Genomic DNA, 27200 nt, shown 5'->3' with positions numbered 1-27200 from the left:
CCCACAATCCCCCCCCTCCCGGTCTCCGCGTCACAGCAGTCAACATGGCCACTCTGCAACACCACCGGCAGCTTCTCATGCACGGCACGGAGGTGAGCTGCGACTCTGGCGGGGATGGCGCCGTCACAGTTCGGATTGCCAACAACTCCACACGCACTCATCAACACCAGACACTTCGGGGTGCCGGCGGTGAGGCAGTGGCAGGAGGAGGAGGAAGCTGCGGGGCTGCCAACAAAGTGAACCCTGCTCTCCACAAACCCAGCATCTCCTCCAGCTGCAGCTCGGCTGACTCCAGACCAGCCGGGAGCTCGGCGAACAGGGTGCAGAGGCGAGCTCCACCGCTGTTCGAGCGCTCTGCCGCTCAGTGCTGGGACCCCAAGTTTGACTCCCGCGTCCTGGAGGAGGCGTGCCAGGAACGGTGCTTCCCTCAGACTCAGCTGAGGTTTCGATACGTCCTGTTCTACTTGGCGGTGGCGTCGGTGCTCTGGGCCGTGTACTTTGGGGTCAACAGTGACCGTTGCAACCCCATGACCTTCCTGGCCCCCACTGCCGCCTTTCTGGCCGTACTTGTGCTCCTCCTCCTGTTCACCTTCACCAAGCCGTACGCGTGGCTGTACAACCAGACCTCCTTGCTGCTGATAGCCGTCACGTTTGCCATCACGTTGGCGCCACAGATACAAACCGCTGGCTACGGCCGGGCTGCCGGCGGGAACGCCTCGTACCTGTCGCTGAACAGAGATGTTCTGTCTCAGATCCCGTGCATCTCCCCTGTCGGCACGTTTTCTCTGTGCATGGAGGTCCTGTTGTTGTTGTACAGCGTCCTCCACGTCCGTCTGTATGCCTCAGTGATGCTGGGACTTCTGTATTCTGTGTTATTTGAGGCCATGGGATGGCTTCCGTTGCTTCAGGGAAGCTATGACGCCACCGGACAGGTGTCCAGTTTGGAAGACCCCCTCCTCTGGCTGGGACCCGGTAAATGTCTGCTCCACCTGTGCGCTCATGTCATTGGCATCCATCTGTTCATCATGTCGGAGGTGCGCTCCCGCAGCACATTTCTCAAAGTGGGCCAGGCCATCATGCACGGGAAGGACTTGGAGGTGGAGAAGGCCTTAAAGGAGCGCATGATCCACTCGGTCATGCCGAGGCGAGTCGCGGACGAGCTGATGAAGCAGGGCGACGACGAGGGCGGCGGCGAGAACTCCGGCAAGAGATACTCCTCCGGCGCCTGCACTACCTCGGCCGTGGCCGCAGGCGCCAGAGGAAGCGGTGGAGCGCTACAATCTCAAAGTGCTGCGAGCTCCAAAAACAGCCCTTACAGCAATCACGTCCGCAAAAAGACCTCAATCCCCCGAGCGCAGCTGATATTTAGGCCCTTCAACATGAAGCGCATGGAGCCCGTCAGCATCCTCTTCGCAGACATCGTGGGCTTCACCAAAATGTCTGCCAATAAGTCTGCGCCAGCCCTGGTGGGCCTTCTGAATGACCTGTTCGGACGTTTCGACCGACTCTGTGAGCGGACCTACTGTGAGAAGATCAGCACGCTGGGGGACTGCTACTACTGCGTGGCGGGCTGCCCCGAGCCCAGGCCGGACCACGCCTACTGCTGCGTGGAGATGGGCTTGGGCATGATCCAGGCCATCGAGCAGTTCTGCCAGGAGACGTGCGAGACCGTCAACATGCGCGTCGGCGTCCACACGGGCACCGTCCTGTGCGGCATCCTGGGAATGAAGCGCTTCAAGTTTGACGTTTGGTCAAACGACGTCAATCTGGCGAACTTAATGGAGCAGCTGGGCGTAGCCGGGAAGGTCCACCTGTCAGAGGCGACGGCCCGATTTCTAGATGACCGGTACCAGAGAGAGGACGGGCAGGTGGTGGAGAGAGCCGGCCAGAGCGTGGTGGAGAAACTGAAGGGTAAGCACCAGTTCAGCTCTGATTTCCATATCGGCTCTCTGAATGAAAACAAAAAGATCCAGTGTTCGTCTCTTTTATTTAAAATCTTCAAGACACTTAAAAAGTGTGGATCTTTACCCCAGGTTATACACGCCATTGATTTATTTAAAACTTAAACGTGTAATCTGACAAAGACCAACAGGCTTATCTTAAGAGCACGTTAAAGTTGTGATCAGATGCAGAGCGTTTTAACTCCATCAAAGAGCAGAAATAAATCCGAACAAACGGAGGAGGTCATTGTGACACAGCCTCAGAGCGTCGACGACAGTCACTTCGGCCATCAGGCGTAACTGGGGTCACTGCATGCTGAGGCAGGACTAAAAATGGTATCTGACCATACATTCAGGTTGAAACTGAGTATCAGCTAAAGCAGAAATCAGACATCAAGACCTGGGGATTAAAGCGCCGGGAGGAGGGATGTGTTTTGGTTTATATCAGCTGGATGTCCTTCAGTATTTCATAACGGGTAAAAATAAATCTGATTACATATAGAGAGCACCTTTTAATGCATATTAGTTGTGTTGCCCGAGAACACAGATTCATACAAATCTTAATTACACCAATAGTGATTTATTTTTTCAGGGGCATGTGGAGTTTATCGTTGTGATACTTCGGAGTATAACTATAAGTGTATTTGGAATTTCGGAGGCTCGTCCCACTGAGATTAGAAGCTTTAATCTCCAAATACAACAAATGGATTTGAAATCCTCACCACAGACAAAATGTTTGCACGCTGCATCATAACAACAACAGAGCCGGTGGCTCGGTGATCACAAAACACAAGCTGGGACGTTAGATAAGGTTGTTTAGACAAAGTCAGCAGAAGAGATCACCCCTTTTCTTGTTTGGGGGGTGGATTTGTGCTTGCGCAAATCTCGGCTCCCGCTTTTTCCGACCTTGTTTTGCCGCTGTTGTTGGGCGGCGCAAGTTGAGATTGTGGTCAATCAGGGCAGGACCGACGGGATTTACCGCTCTCGGAGAGGTTATTTCCCAGCATACTGTGGCCAACACCTGAGACCAGACACACACCAGACTAACAGAAGACATGTAGCTCCCCCCACCCCCTTCATTCACGGAAATAAATGTAGCTAAGTCGTTACTTGGTGGAAAGATATCGTGTTGAGGTTCTTAGTAACTTCATTTTCTTTGTTGTGCAAAGAAATCCTGAGGTTTTTCTTTCTTCTCCTGCAGATCAGATTAATTTGGAACTCCTAAGATAAGATGGTAACTAATGGCACCGTTTGGCACTAAAATGATTGATCTAGCCGGTTATTTATAGTAACATTTACCTTTACCTGTGACTTCGGACAGTTCACAGCCTCGGTCAGAGGAACGAGTCTCTCCAGCAGGGAGATCCTTGTGGGATGTCTAATCTTAGGCCACTTGTGAAAAGAAACTGTTCTATTGTCAGACCTTATGTCAGAGCGTATTCACTCCTGGCTCTAAATGGTGCCATCACTCTCTATTTCCAGAGCGGCGAGCAGCGACAGAGTGAAATATTGACAAGCGGCTTTTGTTGAGCGAGAGAGAAAAAAAGGGGGGCGATTGAGTGGCATCGAGTTTCCCCCCGCTGAAAGCCAGAGCAGCAGTTTCCTGTTCAGAAGGAGATGACACTAAGAGTTCGCTCCCGTTCTGCTCTGTTCTGTTCTGTAGATAATAAAGAGAAGTAGAGTTTCACCGGGAGAGGAATGAACACGGTTCATCTTTATTGAAGGAAGACGATTAGAAGGATGGCGTAACCATTGCTTTGTGACGGAGAATGGAAAAAAAAAAAGTTTTTGATAATCAGTGAGTGGGGTTGAAATGAGTGAACAAGTCTGTTTTTGTACTTTTTTTTTTTCCACCCATTATAAATTGCTCCTTTTGCCAGAGTTCTCATTCTGCCAAAATGCTGTTTTTCTGTTTAAGACCGTTTGCAACAGTTGGATTTGTGTTGCCGCTGAGCAGCAGACACAGTTTTAATCTAGTCTGGTCTGAATACCGCCGATTGACAAGGTTAAAAAAAGTGGTCAATATCAGCCGATTAATGGGCCTATTTGTACACCATGGTATAATAATACTAAATAAAGTATTTATGAAAGGGAAGAACCTGATGTTGCTTCTCTGGTAGCCATGCAGGATAAAATGGACAACCAACCACGTTAGTTTTTGCTTAGCTAGCTTATTTTCTAGCAATAATGTTGAATTCTGCACACAGATCTTATTTAAACCCGATGCTGATTTTATTCTGCTCGGTTTTGTGTTTGGGTTGGCGTTGTGTAGCTGCTTTCTCAGCTGATTTTGTCTCTTTTGGCCTCTGGCACATTTAAACTCAGGTTCTCCAAGCTGAAGGTTTTATGCCCCGGTTGTCGTCAGGATGTGTTGTTTATACTCTCCCTTTACCGCTGCGATGCATTTAAGGGGATCTCTGTTGAGGTTCGCACATTTACGAGGGGGGGAAAGGGTTAAAGTTTTTCGTTTCCACTTTGCAGTCCTTCAAGGAACATGTTTTCCAGTGTTGCACTCAAGGTTCGGACCTTGAACTCCGCTCACGGTATCACAGCTCAGCACGGACTCCTTTTCGGTTTCTGTTCGTCGCGTAAAGGTAACGTTTCTGTGCGTGTGTCTGCACAAACGCACCGGCAAACAAATCTGCTGCTGCTGATCCAGAGGTCCAGAGCTATCTCGTTCCTCCAGGCCGGTTTGTCCGTGCTAAATTAAACATGCCACCCAAATATGTTACTACAAAAACAGATCCTTAATAATAACCAGGCTACAGCCCCGGTGTGTCACCGCTTGGCTATTATTCATGACATATCTGGCCTTTTTGGTGGCTGTTTCTTTTTTAAGGTAAAGGCAGACGGTTACTTGTCTAAAGATTGAACTTTATGGAAATAATTATCAATTTAAACAAGACATTGTTGAAAATCCAGTTAATGAGAAATAAAGAAAATCCTCAATTAAATGAATAAAAAATAAATAAACAAGATATTTCACACTTTAGAGCTTCTTATTTCTTATAAGCATCATGGCAGCAGCACGAAATGTCGTGTTTTATCTCAACTTTCTCCAGTTTCTCAGTTGTTTTTTTTTCAGATTTTCATGGAGAACATGTGAGGAGGAAAAGGTGATAATTAAAGCAGAGCCAGACAGCAGTAGGCTTGTTCGTTCTGTTGCAACATAATTGCCTCTCCTCTTCAGGTCATCACCTTTCAGTGACAGCTGCGCTGGCCTGTTTATGTGCTTCTACTCTTCGTATATTTTATATAAAAAATAAAAAAAAAGGATAAGGCATCCGTGAACTCTCGGTATCGAAGAAACTCTGACACACACACATGCTGTTCACACCTGCCGTGGATGCTAATTTAAGAATTTATTCACATTTTTTGTGTAGTGGACTCTTTGTCTGTGTTAAGTTTGCTCTTTCATCTAAAATAAATCACTTTCAATCTTCCCTAACTGAGCAACTTTCCCCTCCTGCACTGTTTTTCACTGCATGCAGGTGCAATAGAAGTTTTGCATAAATCTGAGAGGCTGCGTTTTGCTCGAGACCTGATAGTTTTCTCCCACTACTTGTTCCTCCATTCTGCCATGACAGTGTTCAGACGACGGCCGAATTCTCGCGACATTGTTGCCTTGAAATCAAGTCCTGTCTGTGATAACAGACCGAAAAGAAGTGCACCTGCATCAGGGGAAAAAACAGGAACAAAAAAAAAAGAAAGAAAAACAGACAGGGATTTACTGCTGATTGAGCTAGGGGAAAAAAGAAAAGATGAAAGGTGATTTTTATCAGTCGTATGCATTGTTGTTTTACTTGAATCAGTCGTTTTTGCCAAAGGTGTGAAAGCCGTTACTGTTTACTGAACAGGCATTCGCAGAAGCAGTGGCTTTTAATTTGACAGTTTTATTTACTTTGAAGAAAGAAGCAGAAAAGAAGCTTCTCTTGTCTGAAAATGGTTTAAATTGTGCCATAATTTACATAATGTACATTAGGCTCTTCTTAAGAAAGCTGGAGACGGTATACTCACCACCAAAACACTGATTTCAGGAACAAACCGTAAGAATTAGGGTCATTTTCTCGTACATTTCTATTCAACAGTAGTTTATTATTCCACCCAGAGGAGTGAAGCTGTGTCTGGGTGTTCATACACATCCTATATTCTCAGTCAAGAATAGCTTTATAGCAGAGATTAACCAGTTGATCAGCTGGCCAATATATACATGTTTTTTGGTTTGTTTTTTTTTTTACATTTTTTAATCAGCCTGAGCTGAATAAACAGTATATGTGGGAGGAACAGTGTTGTTACACTTGACACTGTGTTATTGTGTCAGTGTACTTGCTGAAGGTGCCTTACACGGCACCTGGGGGGGGTTGTTTGGTCAATATTCCTGTCAACAATAAAATACACACAAACGAACATGCTTTGGGGCAAATTTAGGAAGCTGTTTAGAACATTCGGAGCTCCTATCCTATTCCTTCTGTCGGCTGTCGTCTACCTTTTTGAAATCACTGGCACCGTATTTTCCAGACTATAAGGCCCACCTTCAATTTTCTCACAAAACGACATTGCGCCTTATAATCCGGAGCACCTTATATATGTAAGAAGTTGTAATGTCTTAGTCCGACTTTGGTTAAACTACAAAGCCGCACCGCTCGCAGCATTAAGGCTCAGCTGAGCGATCGTTGGAGGTGTTTATACTTGACGCTTACGTCGGTTCAGTATTCTCCGAAAAGACAGGGGGCTGTTTTGTTTCCCTTAAACCTAACCCTTATAGTCCGGTGTGCCTTATATGTGTCAAAAGTTCGAAAATGGACCATTTGTTGACAGAGCGTCTTATAATCCAGGGCGCCCTATAGTGCAGAAAATGCGGTACAGTTTTAGTAAATCACTGTCTTGCAGATTGTCATACATATGAATATAAAACCCAAAAAACCTTAACCAGTCAACCTCTGTTTCACAATATTCTGTCTTGAATATGATCAAGCATTTATGTTTTTTGACAGCTCAAACTAGCTGCAGTAGTCGGTTGTTCGTGTCCAGTTGGCGGCCCTGATAGCAGAACCTTTCTGCAGATAGCTGTCAGCTTTCCTCTGTCAGTGCTGTCGGAAAGTCAGGTTTTTTTTTTGTTTTTTTCTCTGCTCAGTTTCCAAACAGATTTGTAGTAGTGCTTGCCATCGTCTTTGTCTCACGCTCTCAGTGGATCCATAGTAACGCTCACTCATCGTCGACGAATCAACAGTAGTTTTTGTTTTTTTTTCATTCTTCTTCATACATCCCACATGCCTTACTCGAGGTTTGTCATTTCTGTTGCTCAAGAATGTCATGAGTCAAGTTTGTTTGTGTGTGTTCATGGTTGATAAGCATGCCGTGCCCTGTCCTTGCCTGATTGCAGATTTAAAGCACACCCTCAACTTCCACCTTTGTGTGGAGACGCGCCGAAAGAGCCTTACGGCATTACGATTCGCGTCTCGTTTTGATCTGAGCCGTAGAGCAGAGCCACAATCCTCCAACGGCCCGTTAAAAACGTGGAAGCAAATCCAGTTCAATCTTTTCCCTGATCGGCTCCTTTTTCTAAAACACAAACATCAACAGGTTATTCTCTGAGTTGCTCATATGTAGAGTTATCAGTCATTAGGTTAATCATTACATAATGGTTGTAAAATAGTCTGTGTGTTTAGAAGACGCCTAATGATTATGTAAGTATGTAAGGTATGCAATGCCTAACAGGTGGCTTTTTACAGCAAGGTATGTAGATGCCTTGGCCCTATTCATAAAATCGCTTGCTCAGCTCGCCCATAATTAGCTGTCATTTCAAACCAGAATAAAAGGTAAGTTTTATGTACGCAAAGTTTTTGGAGCAAGTCTCAGTTTAAAGCATTGAGTGAGTAGACAAAAGGACCGGGAACGAAGGTAGCATCCATTCTGATCTCTGACCAGGTCCAACCCAAGGGAAATAAAGTTATGTAATACTATGATACTCTGGAGAGAAAAAACCTTTAAATATGAAACTGTAACACACAAATGGGACAACACAGTTTCAGCTTATCTTCCTTACGGTTTATAAGTGACAGGTAAAAACGTTTCATTAAAATTTTCTTTTTAATGACAGTATTTTGAGTGAGCTCATTGCTATCTTCAGATATCTGGGAATTCGGTTTCACCCTATTCCCGTCAAACCCCAGTTCACGACCGTGACTTACTGCTTATCAAACGCCGGATGGTCGTAATAAATTACTCACTGGGGACAAAGGCTTACCCAGGACGCCTGCTGTACGGTTACTAATTGACTGGCTCACATACTGTGCGGGACTCTGAGTGGCGGAGTTAATGAATGTCCTGCGTGCGCGTTGGTGAGCGACTAAAGCTTGTCATTTGTTCATCTGAAGACTTTATTTCAGGGTTTGCACACACAGCAAATAACTCTTCACTCATGCACTTGTCAGGATGTATTCAGTGTGTATATATTCACATTTTAACTTACGTTTTTTAACCTGCTTTGCATACCGGAAAACATCAGATTATCAGAGTTTTCTTGCTTTTAATTTCATACTAAACCATCCGAGTCAGCGGATGACTATAAGCAGATGTGTTAATCACATGACTGTCAGCACCAAACTGGTCTAATAAGACAGAAGCTGTTAGAGGGACGTTTGCAGACTGGCGTGTTTCTTGTTTCCTTGGTTGTTCGCCACCATTAAGTTTCTTCCCAGCTAAGGGTGCGGTTCTAAAATGGAAGATGCGAAGGACATTTTCGCATCGTCCATCCGCCGTGTTGTGCGCTGGTCGGTTTCAGTCCAATCGAATTGTCGTTTTAAAACTGATACGGAAGAGCTGCTGTTGGTTGTGACGGCCGACAGGATGTCAGGAGGCCTGACCCCGGGGAGCAGATTTTCTTTTTAAGCTTTCAGCATGATTATACCAGAAATAGGTTGATGTGTGTGACCTCGTTGGTGTAGTTTTGACCTTAAGAACAACAGAGCTTTTCGTTCATCCAGTGCAACACACCTGCAAATTAAAGACTGAATTATACAACTTCTATAGAGTGGATAACTGTGTCACAAAATTAATTACAGCTAAGGACCGTAACACTTTTATGTGTTGATGGAAGGTTCCTGGAGTGTTGTAGCAAGTATTTTATTACCCCAACTTGTTGAAAAAATATGATCACCCAAAAACATACACATAAAACATGATATCTTATCTTTAAAGTACAAATAAAACAAATTAGGGGAAACAGATGCTGAAAGCAGTTACAAAACACCGAGTTGAACTTTTTCTATGATAAATGAAGCCGGGATTCAACAATCGTTCAACTGGAATACATAAATATTCATCTATTTCTAATTAACATGCTCCACATTGACCGACTTTCAGATCGCAGTTGAATTAGTGTTGATTTTCTGACAGGCGCTGTTGAAAACCCAACCGTTTTTCCAACGAGCGCTTTCGGTTTTCTTTCGGCGTTGAGTCGGTGCGTGATCTGCCCGACCAGATTAAACGCTTCCATTTCATTTTTGCTGCCCGAGACGTAAAGTGCTGCTCCTCTGCGGTCCGCTGAAAAGAGGAGGAAGAGAAGAAAGAAAGAGAGAAAAAAAAATACGGAGCAGATTTTCTGATCGTGACCTTTCCCCAAAGATTTCCCACAGTCTAACTTTGGGCAGTGAGGGAGGTGTGTGTGTGTGTGTGTGATTAATAAGGGCTGTGTAAATTTTGTAAATCCATGACATACAACAGAATGATTCACCCTACGTAGCAATTATATGACGAAAATTAGACTGTAATTCTGGTACGTATGCTCTAAAACGCTGTTGTACGAGGTTGTAGCCTTATAAGGATGATTGTCTGCCATTTTGCAAGGTTTTCAGCACCATATAATATTAACAACTTGAGGCATGATGTTGAACCCGTAGAAGTAATCCCTGCCAAGTGTGCAGACGTTTGTGAAACAATTTGTCAGCCGCTTTCATCTGCAGTGATCCCAAGGTTGGCCATTTCTTCCTCAAGGACTGCCGTCTGCAGCTGAGAGAAACCCAGAGCTGAGGCTGGAAAGCTCATTTTAACAGCTGTGTGTGTATATTTATCCAGAATGATGCAGTCGGAGCGCATCGCTGTTCACTTCAACCCACTGCACGGCATGCCACGAGAACGCGCGCCTCTACAACCACCTTAGGGGAGAGATTAATAATTACTGAACAGAACGAATGATAGTAAACGAGCCTGAAAGCTGCATTGTGTTTAATTTGTTCGGTCAATTCACCACCGTACCCTTAGGGGGATGTGAGTTGACCCAATGCCCAAAAGTTATGTTCAGTAATCCTCCGAGCTCCCAAGAGATGCGTAATTAAATCCCTGCAGGGTGAATTTAATAAAAATTAAAAAAAAGTCGGGAAAAGAGGGGGGAGCTGTCTTCAGGAGGAGGGAGAGAGTAAGGAACTCCCTGGACTGAAAATGATGGCACAGCGAGGGGAAGGGAGGAGGGGAGGGTTTGTGTGAGAGCCTCATCCCTGGGTTCCAGCTGCGTGTCCAAATATGGAGGCTTCTGCTATTGTTGAGCCCTCGTTCTCAAGACCCACCAACGACCAGGGAGAAAAGTGGAGGGTTGGAGAGGAAGGGGGTTGGTGTGTGGGTGTACAGGGGAGGGGAGAGGGGAGGGGGGGGGACTGAGCGGTGGGAGTGAGTTTAAGCGAAAGGCAAAAAGGCTGAAAACGAGAGAGCAACGACAAATTAGCTGTTGTTGACGAGTAGGAAGAGGTAAGAGGCCTGGGAAGGCACAAGACAAGATGAAGGTCGGAGAAACTGTTAAGAAAAGCTGATCAGACTGAAGCCACATCTCTGGAAAAGAGGAAAAACAAGTTGAAGTCTATTTTTAGGGAGCTGTTTATTTTCTGACTTTTTGTGAGCAGCAAGATGAAAGTGAAAAATGAAAGGAAAGGTTAGGGGAAAAAAAACCCTTCATGCTTTAACTTCTTTTATCCTTTCTGTTTCAGTTTTGTAGCAGATTAACATGGATGCTATTTTGAGGGTTGTTGAAGTAGTCTTTTCACGAAACGGTTCAGTGATATGGCCGCAGACTCGAGCCCCTCTTTAAGCTGCCTCTGGCCAATCGCAAATGGACTGACTGAACCATCCACGTCCCCTGATGTGTGCTTCCGCCATGCAGCCGACGTCCTAGAAACACGGGGAGAGCGGAGTGTCACTCGGCAGCGTGGACACCGAGCACTGCTGATGAATATGTGTCGGGCATCTTCAGCTGTAAATCCTTCAGCACATATGGGTCCCACCTCTGATCTGCAGCGCTTTTCTGCGTCCGTTTGTGTGCACCTGCACTCCTTTTCATGGTTCAGCTGCAGCGCGTCGTTCCACTCAGAGGTCCACAGTTTTCATGTGTGGCAGTGGTGTGGTGATTAACTGTTTGTGAGGAAACAAAGTTTGAGAGATTTCTCACCGGGTTTAAGATGCAGTTTTTCTGTCCTTGTGTTCCCCGAGGAATACTTTACCCAAATGTTGATGGCAACCAGTCTCCTCAAAACAAGCATTCCTGCTGATTGTGGTTGTGTGTATCTTTGGCGCCACCATTTTAGACAGTCAACGCGGTAACAAAAATCAGGTCTGCCCGTGCTCGTCCGCTGAGGGCGCTGGCAGATCCCGGAGGTGCAGATGACAAACTTCACATCCCAGCAGAGGGAAAGCGTGAACAGCTCCGTTTCTGTCTTTCCACGTGCTGGCCTTTTTTCTTTTTTTTTTAGGTTTGAGACCCCGATCCCTTTGTGGCTCAGATGCATAACAGCGGCAGGCTGACTTCGATCCCCAGAGCCAGGGCTGCACAATATATCGCAAAATTCTTGTGAACAATGTAACGGAGAAGTCCCATTGTAGTTGTTAAATGGACTGTGCGTATATAGCGCCTTCCCTAGCCAAAGCACTTCATGTGGCCTCATTTATCCGTCCACACACATCCGTCCAGCACTCTGCTACATCTCTACAAAGCTCATCTGAATCAGTCATTCTATAGGGTCTTATTGTTGCTTTAGATCACATTCATACGCCGATGGGGCACCTCAGAGGCAGCGAGGGGTTCAGTGTCTTGCCCAGGGACACTTCAACATGCGCCTGCTGCCAGGAATCGAACCTCCAACTCTCTCATTGGAGTACGCTTAGCCACAGCCACAGTTGTGAACATTATAATGACAGCACATGTGGGTTTACCACAAATGATATCATTATTGCAATATTTAACAGTAATATATGTCTCGTTTTTTGAATATTGTGCAGCGCTGCCTAGTTTGGCTTCGGTCCTCAAACAAAAAACACTGAGACGGGAGGAAATTGTCTCAGCGTCTTTCATACGAAACCCGGCGAGCTGCAACACAACATCAGGCGTCCTGTCTTTGAACAGGTTTTTCGTGAACGGGGGCTCATCCATCATTTATATTCACACACACGTTCAGATTTTTTTGTATGGAACCAGAGGGGAGCCGGCGACCTCTGGGTCAGCGGGGAATGTTTTGATCATGTGGTTGTGAGCTGCCACGAGGTGAAAGGTCACGTGTCAGGAAATGCAGCGTCCATGCTGGGATGAGCCTCTTGGGATCGGCCGAAATGTCAGATTCCACAAGCGGAGCTTTGTGTGAGAGTTAGAGCTGTTTGTGTTCCACGGACATTTTGAAATGGTCTCGGAGTTTTTACCTGTTGGTGTGTAGCAAAAGTGAGCAAAAAGTGAGCAGTCTGTCTGTGTTTATGATTAAATAATGTGCAGTTTCGACCCTTTCATTATTAAAAATCATTGGGATGCATGTCGGGGTTAAAACTGTATGGATCTCTCCACAGGGCAGTCGTTTTCTGACCTGTTTGTGCAGATTGTGTGTTCGGTCTCTGAGCGAACACGTGGAATGTCACAACTCGGCTACACTTCCTCTCCATTCATCCCCCCCTTTTTTTTTCTTTTTTCTTTTTTGACTCATTTTTATTTTTAGTCTCACTCAGGTGAATGAATGTGAGAGATTAATTTTTTAATTTTTTTTTTTCTCTCAAATGGATTTGAAATCAAGCCGAATCCACTTTGTCACCTTGTGAAGTGGATTTGCCGAGGATAGGACATAAATAGTTCAGGTGTAGAAACGATGCGTGTTTGAAAATAAAACATGAAGCTAAAGATAAACACGAGGAATTTAGCCATTTAAGAAAAATATTAGTTACCAAAAACTGTCTGTAAAATAATGTCTTTGAGAAGCATCAGCACTCGAACCACTTTTGAGATAAAACCAGCTTTGCATTTAAGCTACAGATTGGACACGTAACTTCTAAATGTGAACCTGTAGCTTCAGTCTAATAATAAAATCCATCCAGTGTTTCACCAGATGCTTTGGTGACAGTGTTTGGTAACGCTTCGCCTTTTGGCAGCGGGCGACGGCAGCGGCGACATAAATCACGCAGAGTTTAGGTTTTGCAGGTGGTGTATTTATGGCTGGTGTGCAAGCAAACATGGTGGCATTTTAGTGTTGTTGCATGTGTGCGTGGTGCTGCTTCGGCTGTCCTCAGCTGAACCGTGTCTGCTCCAGCTGGTCTGAATAAATCAATAAAGCCCATCGGGCTGCATTGAGTCTGTCCTTCCCCAGAGAGCTGCCTTTACAAAGCCTGGAGAAGATCAGCACAATAACACACACACACAGATTAGCGTTGTAAAACTGCAGAGCTTGAACAAACACACTGAAGGTATCATACACTCAATAATAGTCTGTAAATAAGAATCAGTATCTGGATTTTACTCTTGGAAAAGCAGGATTTTTCCCGTCTTTTCTATGTTAGCTGGTTTGTTTGAAAAATTTTAAGCAGGTTGAAGATAAAGTTAAAAAGTTAAAGTCTACATAGATAATGAACGCTGGTTATGCGAGGCATGCAAACAATCCAAGGCCTTCAAAACACGGCTGGCCCTCATCCCCACATCACCATCTTTGTGCCTTTTGGCGCTGCCTGTTTTCCCCATCTCGTCTTTGCGTCTCAGAAACCCGTAAGCATTTGTCCCTGATTTTCAGAAAGCAAACTCGAGTTCAAAGACTGGTAACTGGATATGTGTTTCAAGTCATCATTTCTTGATTAGCCATAAACAAAAAACTGCCCGCTGCCTTTCATGCAGGAGTTTTAAACTTGAATGAGAAGGAACCGAGTTGTAGCCGTTTTTGGTCAAACTTTGTGAACGTCGATCTGCACAGTCGTGAGCGATCTCGCAGGATGTGTTCACGCTTGGAGGAAGTGTTGACTCTCAGCTACTTCCACACAAACATTTAGCTCCATATCTGTAAAACCGACCGAGTTTGAGACATTTTTTTGTTGTTTCTGCTAAGGTTGATGAGCTGTGGTTTGGAGAGAATAAATTGAGTTTTGTTACGTCATTAAAACAAAGCTGATGTTAGGCACAGCTGTACCGAACGGAGAAAGGGCCCGCTAACCTAAAACACAACTTTGAGGAAGAATATGCAAATAAAACCAGGCGTAAAGAGTAAAGTGTCTTGTTCTGTCGACTGAGCTCTTTTCTTTGTCGGTAAACAATCGGAAATCAAGATTCGTGATCAAAGCAGACAGGGTCGGCGATGGTTCCCGGTATCCTACACCGCCTGGACGCTGACGGGTGGCACAGGAGTTTCCATGAACGCTGTCGTTCGGGAGCGCATATTTTATGCGAGGAGTGTGGACACGCTGCTCGGAGCTGTTGGCTCCATAAAAGGCTGAGGACGTCTGCCCAGTTTGTGATGGAAGACACAGAAAAAGATCCTGCCTACCAGGATAGGGCTGTTGTTGGCTATGGATTCATAAATAACTTTATTTATACAGAAGGAAAAAAGGGTTTTGGTGATACTCCATCATCTCAGCCGATGGCGCAGAAAGCTTAGAGCAGACTAAATCCAATATCAAAGAAATGATCCTTCACTAAATAATAGAAATTGTCTTTTAGGCTCTTTTGCCAACGAGATCAATTTGATGGTTTTGAAAGCCGGTTATTATTTCAGTTTCTCAAAACAAGCAAACTTTAATTGGTATTCTCGGTAGTATTTGCAGAACTGGAATGTGGAACGCGAACATCAGCCCTACTACAGCTGTTCGTCTTCTCTCCAGTGTTTATTGAAGAAGTTCCTCCTTTATCACACTAGATTCAGATGCTATTCACTCTCCGGAGTAGCGGGGGAATGAAAAATATGCAAGGAGCGTGTTTGATTCCCTAAAAGTGATGCAAATACTCCGTGGTCCACAAACGCACGGATGCGCTCGCTAAGCGTCAGAGTGACGCACGGGCTTCCACAAACACATCGATCAGATGCTCGTCGACTGCACTTAAACAGGCAGACGTCATTCCACTTGGCTTTTACCTTTTCCCATTTCATGTAAAGATGTCTGCGGAATCAGGTCGAGACGTTTGCTCAAAAGATCCTGCGTCGTTTAAACTTTAGCGCATTGAGTGCAGTTTAATGCTGCATTCTGAGATGTTTATACACCATGTTGATTCACTAACTGAGCCTTTATTAACACTAACCAGAACAAATTTGAAGACTGGATCAAAGCAGCGGCGTTCACACCTTCGTGTTAAGTTGCTTTGAAGGCCACTAAGTTCATTTAGGATCTTTTCCAAAGTACTTCTCGCTGTCAGGCGCACATTTTCACATAAAGAACTGAATCAAACTTGCACATTTCGGAGAGGGGTTAGTTTCTTGTGCGTTCTCTCTTTCTGAGTGTCTCACATTCGAAATAGCTCGGGAGAAGACAACATCTCGAAACCTGGCTTTTTGATCGGAAGATAAAACTCGGGCAAGAATGAAAAACAAAAGGCAAAGGCCTGGCATTCGTTGGAGGACGGCGTGACACTCGCCGCCTCTTGTGTTTCACGCTAAGGCCGCCTTACGCTCAGAAAGTCACAGCTCTTTCAGTCAAATCTTGAAAAAAGAAAGCCATTTTGCTCACATCACCTGCATCACCAACACAAATTTTGGTCAGTTGGCTGTGGTGGCCATCTTGAATTGGGTTGAGAGCCTGAAAGTTTCATCCTTCATGGTCAGCACTCAGGCTTTCCAACCAGCTGTAGCCATTTTTCGGGTTTGCTGAGACTGCTTTGCTGCGGCAGCCATATTGACTCCAAATGTTACTCAGTTGTAGGCTCGCTGATTCTTCTCTGAAAGTCTCATTGACATCCATTCAGAGTAACGGCACGGACAAGCCACCGTGCACACAGAAACCTTATTGCTCCGCCTCTGCCTGCGGCGGCCGGTGACAAAAAGCCTCGCGCGTCGCCGAGCTGTAATTCTTCATGAGCTTATCTCATCTCCATTATCCGAACCCTCCTGAAGCCCCTCGTGGCTGAAGAGAGGAAAAGAAGCCCTTGTAGCTTCGGCTCCATCCGACCCGATGGCCCCGGCAGGGTTAAGCTCCTTTGGCCCGCCGCAGACAGGGAGTCCAGTGTTCGCCGTGGATCAGGCTGCCTTGTGGCCTCCAGGTGCTTTTCCAAACATCTCCAAGCTGTCAAAGACGAGAGGTGTTATCTGAGGCCAGCTAGTCAGGTTAGAGTGTGTTTGAGCAGACTGATAGGGGCCGGCTATCAGCCACCGCTCTAATCTTCTGTTTGTGTATCTCCTTGTTGGCTCTACAACAGTGTGAACAGGCTGCAGCTCCAGGCCGAAAAGCAAACATCCCATCGTTGGTGAAACAGCCAGTGCTGCATTAATGTCTGCTCCTCAGCGGCATGGTGATTGACTGGTGAATGTGTAGATTTTTTTATTTTTTTAAACTAGTAATGCAACTGCTTCATCCATCTGCTAAAGAGCTCATCTGTTGCTCCTTGGGTTTCCATTTCCGTCAAGTCCCAGATCTAAACGATCCAGAGGACGAGTCAGGAAGCGATCCCATGCTGATCCCAGCAGGAATGACTCACGGAGTTTCAGTGAATACTGAATCCTAACACGTGTAACACACACCAGCATGAATCACGAGCGGCACAGTGACAGACGCGCTGATCAGACCGCAGCACCATTTAAAAATATTAACGCATCGAGTCCAATGCCAGTTTAAGCCCACCATAGTACCGGTGCTCCTGAACTACCCGAAACATCGGATTTCTAGTCCTTTTCTTGGCTGTTTGGAGTAATGCTGCCTTTTTGTTACATTTAAGATTTGGTTCATTCATTCATTTGTCGGTGGATTTCAAACTGCTGCAGGAACATTCCCACGTAGGAGTCGGTGAAGTCACATGTGTGTCGCGGAGGCAGACACCCAACCTGCGGGCCATCTGGGTTGCTGTTAACACACCTGACCAGTGTGTGTGTGAGACGTTTCGATCGCCTCTTCCAGCGAGGGAAATATCTCGAAACCACATGGGGAGGAGAAGGACGAGGGCTAAATGACACCTGAGGCGGAACTCTTTGTTTCTGAAACTCCAAAAACACTCAGAAATTAGACATTCAGTGTGCGTTATTTCAGTGAATGCTAGGACTTTTTTTGTTTTTTTGGCTTTCTTCACTGTGATCTCTGAAACGATCTGTCTTCTTTGTCCAGAATGTAAAAACTACTGTCCTCAAAAACAGTGTCCCTCATCCTGGAGACATAGTTGGACAGCAGAGTCTTTTCCCTGAGAAGCTGCCTCCTGAATCTGCTTCTTTAGTTTGTTCTGTTTGAAGGTCTGAGTGCTCCTCTCTGGACGGGACAGTTTTATCTCTCCATTATCATTGTGTTCAGGTGTTTCCTCCTCAGGGTCAACCTGTTTCTGTCTCAGGATGGGATTAGATTAGAAAAGCACTCAGATGTGATGTTTAGAGGAATTTCTAGTCTTTCAGACACTCCCACCACATAAAGAGTGACAGAGTTTTTGTGCTTTGTTTTTATTTCTTATTTTGTCTTTTTTCCTCTCTAAATGAGCTTTAATTAAAGGAGTGCACATCATCAGCTGCCTTCCGGGACAAAGTTTTAAAGGAAGATCACGCATGATCTGTTAGCGCTCAGAGTATGTGATATGGATACCGCTCAGCTACCACCGCACCAATTTTTAGTTCAATATGAGTAAAAATGACCCAGTTATAGCCATTTTTGTGTTTTCTATGTTGGATTAGCTGTGGCAGCCATCTTGAATCAGGTTGACTTTAAATGTTAATCAGTTGTAGACGCACATTCATTACTTACTGTCTGGGAGTTTCATTAAAGTTCGTCCACTGGTTCATGAAATATTTTGCTAACAGACAAACAGAGGTGACTTTAACAGTTAATGTTAAAGTTTTACACAAACCTTTCACATGATCTGTTAGTGCTTGGAATCTGTATTTAGAATAACTCTCAGCTACTATCACACCAAACTCTAGCTCAATAGCTGTAAAGTTGGGCAAGTTATATGCATTTTTGTGTCTGCTACGTTGGATTAGCTGTAGCGGCCATCTTATATTAGGTTATCCCCAAAAGGTAATCAGCTGAAGATGTTCATCCGATGATTATTTCCTGTGAGTTTCATTAAAATCCATCCAGAAGTACATGAGATATTTTGCTAACAGACACAGGCATTTACATGATTGCCCCCACACATGAAAAGAGGGCGATAATAAACATAAACAAGCCACTAAAAGTTAAATTCCTTTTTGCATCTAAACCTAACTGTTAACTTGATGAACTTACTGACGGAACTGAGCGACGGAGAGTCCTCAGACTCCGTCTCAGCTGGGCGGTGGACGTGTGAATAACGAACGTCTGTCGGGATACGGAGGAGCCGAAAAAAACGCAGCCTGCACCTGCTGTGTTCGCTGTTGCTGGGAGACGTCAGCACGAAGTGAGGAGGCTTCAGGAGGAAGGCGCTGCGTTTGTGGAGGGAGGGAGAAAACAGCGTCTCTGCTTCCTGAGACATTTGATCGCCGCTTATTAATATAATAAGAATGTTATTATACTACAACGGATTACCTTCTGGAGTCAACCCCATTTAGGATGGCCGCCACAGCTAAGCAGCCCCAGCTCATATAGAACTGGCTGTGACTCCGTCAGCTTTGACCTAAAATCTGGTGTGGTGGTGGCTGAGAGTCACCCGGAACACGTCCTCTGAGTGTTACCACAGGGAGTCATTAACCCGTCTCAGCATAAGATGATTTTATTTTAAATGTCCGGCTTGAAGGTTCAGCTGATTTGAATAATTAGAAGTTGTAGATTAAAGATGGATACATTTATGAGTCAATCTCCAAACGTCTGATCACCAGGGGGGGCGTGGGGCTTTCCCTGTCTCTGTTTTTTTTTTTCCTGCCAGGGATGAAAACCTACCTGATCTCAGGAAGGAAGCTGGATTACGACGTGCAGTGCTGCTGCTCCCAGACGGGACTGCCAGGTGGGAATTTGGAGTCGTCCTGCCCTCAGCACCGCACGCCCAACCTGATCGCCGGCGGGGCGCAGGCTGCGGAGCCCCTGCTGCCGCAGAGAGCGCCAGACAAAGCTGGGGTGAGAAACCTTTAAATTCCTGCTCTTTTCTTCATGCGCTCGGGATGAGCGGGCTCATTGTTTCTTTTAGAGCAGAATCTTGTTTTCACGCCGTACCCTTGTCCAACTTTTTATCTACTCTCAGGCAGAGGGAAATCAGACTTTTTTTTATCCTTTTAAAGTCAATTGGTTTGTTGTATTTGCCATAATCTCCAACATGACTGGTGTTTTTATTAAAGCTCCCTATATGCTAATAATGATTAATATCATTAACGTTTCACTCCTGCCGGTCCTTTAGCCTGAACTAAACTGAACCCACGAATGCCAACAGAGCAGCCAGTCGTTTAGAACGATACGCTGCTTGTGTTCATGTTTTAATTTGTCAGCCCCTCACCCGGCTGTCCTTTTCCCTCTCCAGCCTCCCTGTGTTTTCCACAGTGCGGTGCGGTCTGCCGTGACAGAGCAGGGCGACGATGTGGCTGTGCTGAACGGCTGCCAGGACGAACACAGGCCCGCCGGTGCCAAGGTACGCCGCACGCACGCACGCACCAACAGAGCCACCGACACGGCGCTCGTCGAGCACCCCTCGAAGCCTTTCCCACTTAAAGCCGCGCCACTTTACGTTTTTTTCTTTTTTTTTTTTTTTTAAGTGAGTAGAGCAGTTACGAGCAGTCAGCATTTTAGCTGCAGCAGACAGCAGTCAGAATGATCTCAGCTTGGAAAAATCGGAGCAAAGTTCTCACGGGAGTCGGTCAGACTCAGAGCAGTGACTGTTTCAGTGCAACTTGCTGCCAGCGGGAGTTTGAACGAACGCTGCAGGACATATTTTTGCACCTTGTTCTTTTGGCAGGAGTCAGTCGCTTACAGTATGTTGTCATATCTTAAAAAAAAAAAAAAAAAAAAAACCTCCTCTCTGTTGCAAAGCTAGCTGTGCCGGCAGAGGATGCTAATTGTGCCGTGCCTCAACTCGCCTTATTGGCAGCTGTGAGCGCAAAAACTACCCGCCTTTTTCTAGAGAAATTAGATCATGTTCAATTATTTTTATTGTTTTCCACACTGATCTTTTAATTTATCAGTTCTAAAAAAATATCTGCGTAAACGTGACGCTGTTTCTAGAAATCTAGAGAACCGAAATGCTGCGGTAACCATACCTTGCGGCGCTGTGGTGCTGCTACAAAAACACACCCAGAACAGGAAACGAGGTGTGGAGCCGACACATAAAACTTGGAACACTGGGTGCGAAGCGTAAACACGGGACGGGGAAGACGGCCTTTTGTTGTAGGTTAGATCAGAGGTGGGGCTGTGAAAATCATTGTTTTGAAAAGGTTGGGTTTTTTAGCTGATCACACGACAACACAAAGCTGGTTTCTGCTGTTGAATAAGCCCTGTTCTGACAAGCTGTTATCTCAGACATCGCGATGAGAATTTCTCAGTGATTCTTCGAAGGGAGATTGCTCTGCCTGCAGGCTGTTGACTCGTCACATGTACCCCACCCGTCCTGGCTTCAGATGAAACCATCCTTTAACAAACAGGCCGTGCATCCCTCCTTCATTTCCTTCATCACCCGTATCTCCGTTTTGTAGTTCATCCCGGGTCACAGCCCGACGGTCATCAATGGCCTCCTGAGCCCCCCGCTGGAGGAACGGGTGCGTACCAGCCAGAGTTCGCTGTGCGACGTCCTCCAGGAGAAGGAAAAGAAAACCAGCACAAGCACGGGAACCGGCACCAGCCTCGGCATGGCTGGAGGCGCGGCGGCGGCAGGAACCGGCATGGATCACTCGGCCCTCATCCAGCTGCGTGCCAAGAACTTCAAACAGAAGAGTGACGCTCACTTTGTGGATGTTATCAGGGAGGACAGGTGAGCAAAAGGCTTAAAGGTGGACTTTATGAGCTCGTAATTCCATCCAAGGATGACTGAGCTTGATTGGAAAAGCAATCCATCTTATCGGAATCTTACATTAGTAATAAACCTTTGTACTCAAGATAACGCTCCGTACAGGAAGAACAAGAAATGTGGAGTCATTAAAATGCAAACTTTTGTCACACTCCTTTATTTTTGGTAACATGATAACGCAAAAATTAAAGAACAGATTGCACTTTTTAGGTTTTTTTTAAATTGTACTGATGAACTCAAACACCGATGGCTGTGTTCACATCTGTCCTCAGTTCTGTAGCAGCGGCTCAGTTGATAGAAACTGATTTTGTAGCCAGTGTTTTTTTGTTTTATTTTAAATTCTAGTGCAAAATCACTTTTGTGCCTTTTTATCCTATCGTCTGCTTCTCTGTGGTCCCCAGTCTGATGAAGGACGACTTTTTCAAGCCACCGATCAACAAGATCAGCCTTAACTTTCTGGAGAGACATTTGGAAAAAGCCTATCGCAGCAGCTACAAAGAGGAGGTACGTACACACACACACACACACACACCTTTTCTGCTATATGCAATAGGAAATTTATTTTTTCCTGTTTGTGTTTGGGACTTAAAACCATTTTCACTTCTTCACTCATCTAAAAATAGCCTCACATGTTTCCTGTACCTTTATTTACCCCTTTAAGTATGTTTACATGATACATGGATAAAAAAGAAACAAGCACACATTTTTTTTCTTTTGCTACAGCACACACACACACACACACACACACACACACACACAGTCTTAGCAGCAGTTCCAGTTGGCCTGTCCTGACCCTTTAGTTTTTCAGCCCCCTGCTGGTAAATCGGCGGTACTACAGGCTTAAAATAAAACCCAGATAATGATCAGAGCTCATATGTAACTCTGACTTTTTTTTATTTTTTGTTGTACTTTGAAGATACAAGTTTCTCAATTTTTCCCACAAGCTTAAGTTCAGTTTCTGTTAAATAATAACCCAGGAAGTAAATATTTTTGGGATTTTGTCTTATGTGAAGCGAGGGTTGGGTCTCAGTGAACCTGCGCTGCTCGTCTGTCCTCCTCCAGGTGAGCAACCAGGCTCAGGTGCAGACGTTCGCCAGCCCCACCTTCAGCTCCTTCCTGGACGTTCTCCTCAGCTGTTTCGTCTTCCTGGCCTTGACGCTGGCCTGCTTCCTTCCGTCTCTGGTGAACCCGGTTATGGTGGGCTCCCCGCCGCTCGCTGCTCTCATCCTGGCTCCCGTGGCCGGCCTGTTGGAGTTGGCGTCGCTGGCGCTCTCCATACGGTGAGGCACTGTTCCCGTGCCTGTGTGTTTCACAGGGTTTTTGCCCGTGTGCGTGGATTTTACCAAAAAGATCTCATGAACCACAGGACAAACTTTAATGAAACTTGCAGAAAGCGGTTATTGGGTGTACATTTATAGCTGACTACCTTTTGGAGCCAACTCAATTCAAGATGGCTGCCACAGCCAACTGACCTTAAAAAAAACCCCACAAAAATGTCTACAACCCAGTCAGTTTTACACAGATTATGTTAGGATTTGATGTAGTTGTAGCTGAGAGTCATTCAAAACAAACACTTCAAGGGCTACTTTTTGTGAGATCTTTGTTAAAAAAAACATTAACATGTTTGTCTGTTAGCAAAATATCTCTCGAACCACCGGATTCTTTTTTTGTGAAATTGTCAGAAAGTCATTGCTGGATGTACATCTGCAACTGATTAACTTTTGGAGTCAGTTCAATTCAAGATGGCTGCTACAGCTATTCAACATCAGCCTGCCTATAAATGTCTATGATTCAGTCCGTTTTACAGATATTGAGCTTAAATTTGACTCATTCCCAGTAGATACTCTGAGCTTGACATTTCAATTTTCATTTAATTTAACAGCAGAATATATTTACTGTTTCAGACGTCACTGTTTTATGAAACAAAAGACAATGAGTCAGAGTGTTTCCCCCAGTTTAGACTTTTTTTTTTTTCCTGGCAGAATAAATCCTGTAATTTTTATTTTTTATTTTATTTTTTTCTGTTCAGCTTGGCTCCCGGGGATGTTTATATCCGTATCTCCTGGGCTTCGGTGTCACAGAGCTAAAAACTGCTGTAACCTCTCCACTTCGACAGGCACAAGTGATTTTCTGTTTTATTTGGCTCCCGGTCCACAGCGGATTAATCTGCCTGGTCAGATCTGACTGGATCGTGTCCAGTTTTATGAGAAATATCAGTTCTGGCTCCAAAACTGGCACAAAGACATATTGGTACCAGGTTTACTTCCAAACCTCAAAGGAAATAATAGAAAAAAAACCCCCTTATGCTTGGATTTTCCAGTACATTGTTTAAAAGCGTACCCTCATAATATTTAAAGATATATGTATTATTTACTTATTGCCATGCCTACGAGAACAATAAATCTTTTTTTTTTTTTTTTCTGGGACTTGGGACTACAACAGTAGGATTTAATATATATTTGAATTCTGTCTCACATTCAGAAAGGTTGGAGCCATTAACGACCCATCCCTGCTGTTTTCTCTCCTCTCCTGCAGCATGACGTTTTATCTGGACGAGCTGATGAGATGCACTCGCTTCCTGGTCGTGTTTGTCTCCGGCTGGGTGTCCCGTCACGTGATCGGGGCCGTGTTAGTCTCCCTGCCTGCCGTCTCTGTCCTGTCCCACGTTAGCGTCCACCTGCCCCTGCAGGTAAACCTTTGGGTCGAACACACGTAGCCGAATCGGGCTGAGAAACGCCTGAAGGCCGCACATGCGACCAATCAACACGAGTGCATGAATGCTTTGTTTCACGTATGAAGCGTAGCAACAGAAATGTTTTAAATTCCTTTTTTTTTTTAATTCTCTTTGAGTTAAGGCCTTTTTTTTGCTGTCCTGTACAAGCAGCTCTCTTGCCATCCAGCTTTGAGCCAACAGCTGGTTGCAAGATGTGTGGTGTTTTGATTTTTTTTTTTTTTTAACCCAATTACTCCATCCATTTCTCTCCCTTTCTGCTCGGTCTCTTCCCCTCAACTCTTTCCATCTCTTCGGGGCTCGCAGATCAAAGTGGTATTCTCTAGAAGATTTGTTAATTAGACATGCAATTTTCTCGACTTTAATGTCTTTGAAGTTATTAAGCCCCAATTCGGGGCTGAAGAATAGAAATGACAGGGGGGGGGGAGTGGACATGTGTGAAAATGACGGGTAAATAGATATAATCTGTGTAATTATGAACAGACTTTAAATATTCCCAAATATCTGCACGGCTTTGTGTGAATGAGGCACCTCGTGGTCCTGAGGGGCCATGTTGGCGTCGTTTTAAAGTAGGTTTCTTGGTTTGATTTTTCACCTCTTGGTTCAAAAATGCAAATAAATCACCACTCTAGGAGATGTTCATTCATCCCTTATTTTGTTGGACCGAATTAAACACAAAAACAATTTCTTTTAACCTTTAAGTTTGTCTTTTTGTGAAAGCATTCCTCATAAGTATGAAAGGAAATCTTTTTTTGTTTGTTTTGTTTTTTAGTTAAGATGAGGACAAAACAGGAATGTATGATCTAAAAAATAAAAAAATAAGGTCTTTGTTGTGCTTTCTTTTTTATTTTTGCCTAATTCAAACTTTTACATAAAGCAGTTGACCAATCAGCTTTATATCTGCATCGTTCATATGGGTAAAGCATCAATAATGTGCATATTTGTGAAAGCACCAATAATGCTTAGTAATATGAGAGCAGCAGCGTTTGTTGCCTTTTAAACAACCTTTTTTTATTGGCGCAGTTTTATTAAATGTTAGAAGCTGGAAAAAGTAGAAAAAAAAAACCCAATGCTGAACTAATCTTACAGCTTCAAACTTTTTTTTGAACCAAGCTGATAGATGGTCTGCAGGCTGCCAAGTTTACAGTATCAGTATTTCTTTAGTCACACATTAGTTACAGATGATGCAGGAAATTTAATCTATTGTTCCTGTTGTTATGATTTCTTGAACTTGGACAGGGTCGAGTAAAGCCTTGACTCGAAAAGAGAAACAGAAAAGAAGGAGTTTTAAACATTCCTGTTGCTGCTTTCCATACGTGAAGACTCTCCTGATTTAAATCTGCTGGGAAAACCTCTGAAATTCAGAAACATAAAGGCCGCAGTGGACTGCATTAACTCCAGCTGTTTACTGATCCATTTCTTCCTTTGATAACTAAACTAATCAGGGTTTGTTTTTAATTCCTCCAGGTGACCATGTTCTTGTGCTGCGCCACCATTCTGGCCATCATTCAATATTGTAACTTCTGCCAGCTGAGTTTTTGGATGCGCTCCGTCCTCGCCACAACCACAGGGGTGGCCCTCCTGCTGCTGCTCTACAGTCCCATGCACAGGTACATATTATTTGTATGTTTGCACTCTCACTAAACGTGCATGTTCCCCTCGAGTGGCAAAGAAGTGATGATTCATAGAAGTTCGAATAAATTTATGAACCAATTAATAGTTTTTTTTAGCATGAAGGGTTTTAATAACTTTGTTCAGAACTGCAGAAATCTACCTGCTGAAGGGGATTTATTCTCATCTGCACAGCACGTTCAGTGTGTGTGTGTGTGTGTGTGCATAAATATGTGTGGAAGTGTGTGACCCGGCCTTTCTCCTGACTGACATCGCTCTCATCTCTTTCAGCTCCAGTAATAACAGCATGCCGGTTCACGGGTGAGTGTCTCCATAGAAACGGAGCGTTTTGATTGATGAATGACATTTGGAGGGTCAACAGGAGCGACAGCTCTGTTTTCTGTTTCTCATAACCGCAGCTTTGTGCGGCTTTTGTTCGTCCTGCGGCTTCTCCGCTGTTTATTTTGCCGTCCGTCTCCCTTTCTGTGTGCAGCAGCAGTAATGCCTGCTAAATGCCACGAGTGGTGGAAATGACTCATCCAGCCGGCGCTGGCTGGAGTTTAGTGTTAGAGGCACAGCTAAGCTTTAATTAACTGCACAAATAAGGAGAGGGACTTTTTTTTTATTTTCAATGGGTTCCACTCAGAAAATCTAGGTCACTTATTATTTGATGTATTCAGTCATTTTATGTTTTTACATATCAAAACTAAACAAACACCTCCACGTTTCCTTTACATTCAGTGCCTGATTGGTGAAGACAGCCTTAGTGCCGTGAACATAAGATGCAGCTGAACAGTGAGGGAGCTGGGACATTAATGTTTAACATAAAGTGTCGAACATAAAGAGATGGAAAAAGTAGATAAACTGAAATTTTACAACTTTCTTTTGAGATTTTTTTTTCAGGATGTTTAGGAGCTTGACGCAGTAACGATCGGGCTTCCCAAAAACATTCAATTTTCTGCTTCTTTTGAAACTATTTTCCTCTTTATGATGTTTGTGCATTAGGATATTATCTTATTGAATCATCCACAACATGAAACATTTATTCACATTTTTAAATACACTGCAACACCTTCATACTGGTAGCAAACCTGCCCCAAACCATGACACTCCCTCCACTGTGCTTCACAGGTAGAATTAAATATTTCACAAATACTTAATTTGTGAAATATATAATCTGTGTCTTCTTCATTCTGTAATCCCAAATGATTCTTATTCCCTTGTCTCATTTCTCCTTCAGACTGAACGTCTCTGCACCGACTGAAGACACTCCGGAGTCAGGCCACGACTTTCCTCCACCGCTTTTTAACGTTTTGGTGCCAGAGGCCATCCTCGCCTTTTTCCTGCTTCTGCTGCTGGTCTGGTTCCTTAACCGCGAATTCGAGGTCAGCTACCGTCTCCATTATCACGGCAACGTGGAGGCCGACAAGCACCGCTCCAATATCCAGATGATGCGAGACCAGGCTGAGTGGTTACTGGGCAACATCATCCCCATCCACGTCGCCGATCAGCTCAAGGTTTTTTTTTTACTTGTTGTTTAAGCAAATATACCAGATTTAATCCACCTCATTATTTGCAAATGCTAAGTGTAGAAATCGTTTAGTGTGGATTT

At 44.6% G+C, this 27200-nt stretch overlaps 1 protein-coding gene across 2 annotated transcripts in view; it reads left to right on the top strand.

Annotated features, from left to right (window-relative positions):
* The first annotated feature begins 6 nt into the window (after window positions 1-6).
* Window positions 7-27200, top strand: part of adcy9 (adenylate cyclase 9) — a 32481-nt gene continuing 5287 nt past the window's right edge. Inside the window, exons 1-10 of one of the 2 annotated variants that reach the window (XM_017425607.3) lie at window positions 7-1911; window positions 19186-19373; window positions 19771-19878; window positions 20936-21210; window positions 21648-21750; window positions 22309-22526; window positions 23782-23935; window positions 25445-25587; window positions 25880-25909; window positions 26829-27105. In XM_017425607.3, coding sequence (XP_017281096.2) covers window positions 45-1911; window positions 19186-19373; window positions 19771-19878; window positions 20936-21210; window positions 21648-21750; window positions 22309-22526; window positions 23782-23935; window positions 25445-25587; window positions 25880-25909; window positions 26829-27105 — 3363 coding nt within the window. In that variant the 5' untranslated portion in view covers window positions 7-44. The remainder of the gene's footprint in view (window positions 1912-19185; window positions 19374-19770; window positions 19879-20935; window positions 21211-21647; window positions 21751-22308; window positions 22527-23781; window positions 23936-25444; window positions 25588-25879; window positions 25910-26828; window positions 27106-27200) is intronic. The other variant, XM_037974714.1, reaches the window with a different exon arrangement.

Source organism: Kryptolebias marmoratus, linkage group LG3, assembly GCF_001649575.2.
Source record: "Kryptolebias marmoratus isolate JLee-2015 linkage group LG3, ASM164957v2, whole genome shotgun sequence".
In the NCBI taxonomy this organism is placed as follows: Eukaryota; Metazoa; Chordata; class Actinopteri; order Cyprinodontiformes; family Rivulidae; genus Kryptolebias; species Kryptolebias marmoratus.
Note: the sequence above shows the minus strand (reverse complement) of the source record. Positions and strands in the feature narration are given on the sequence as shown.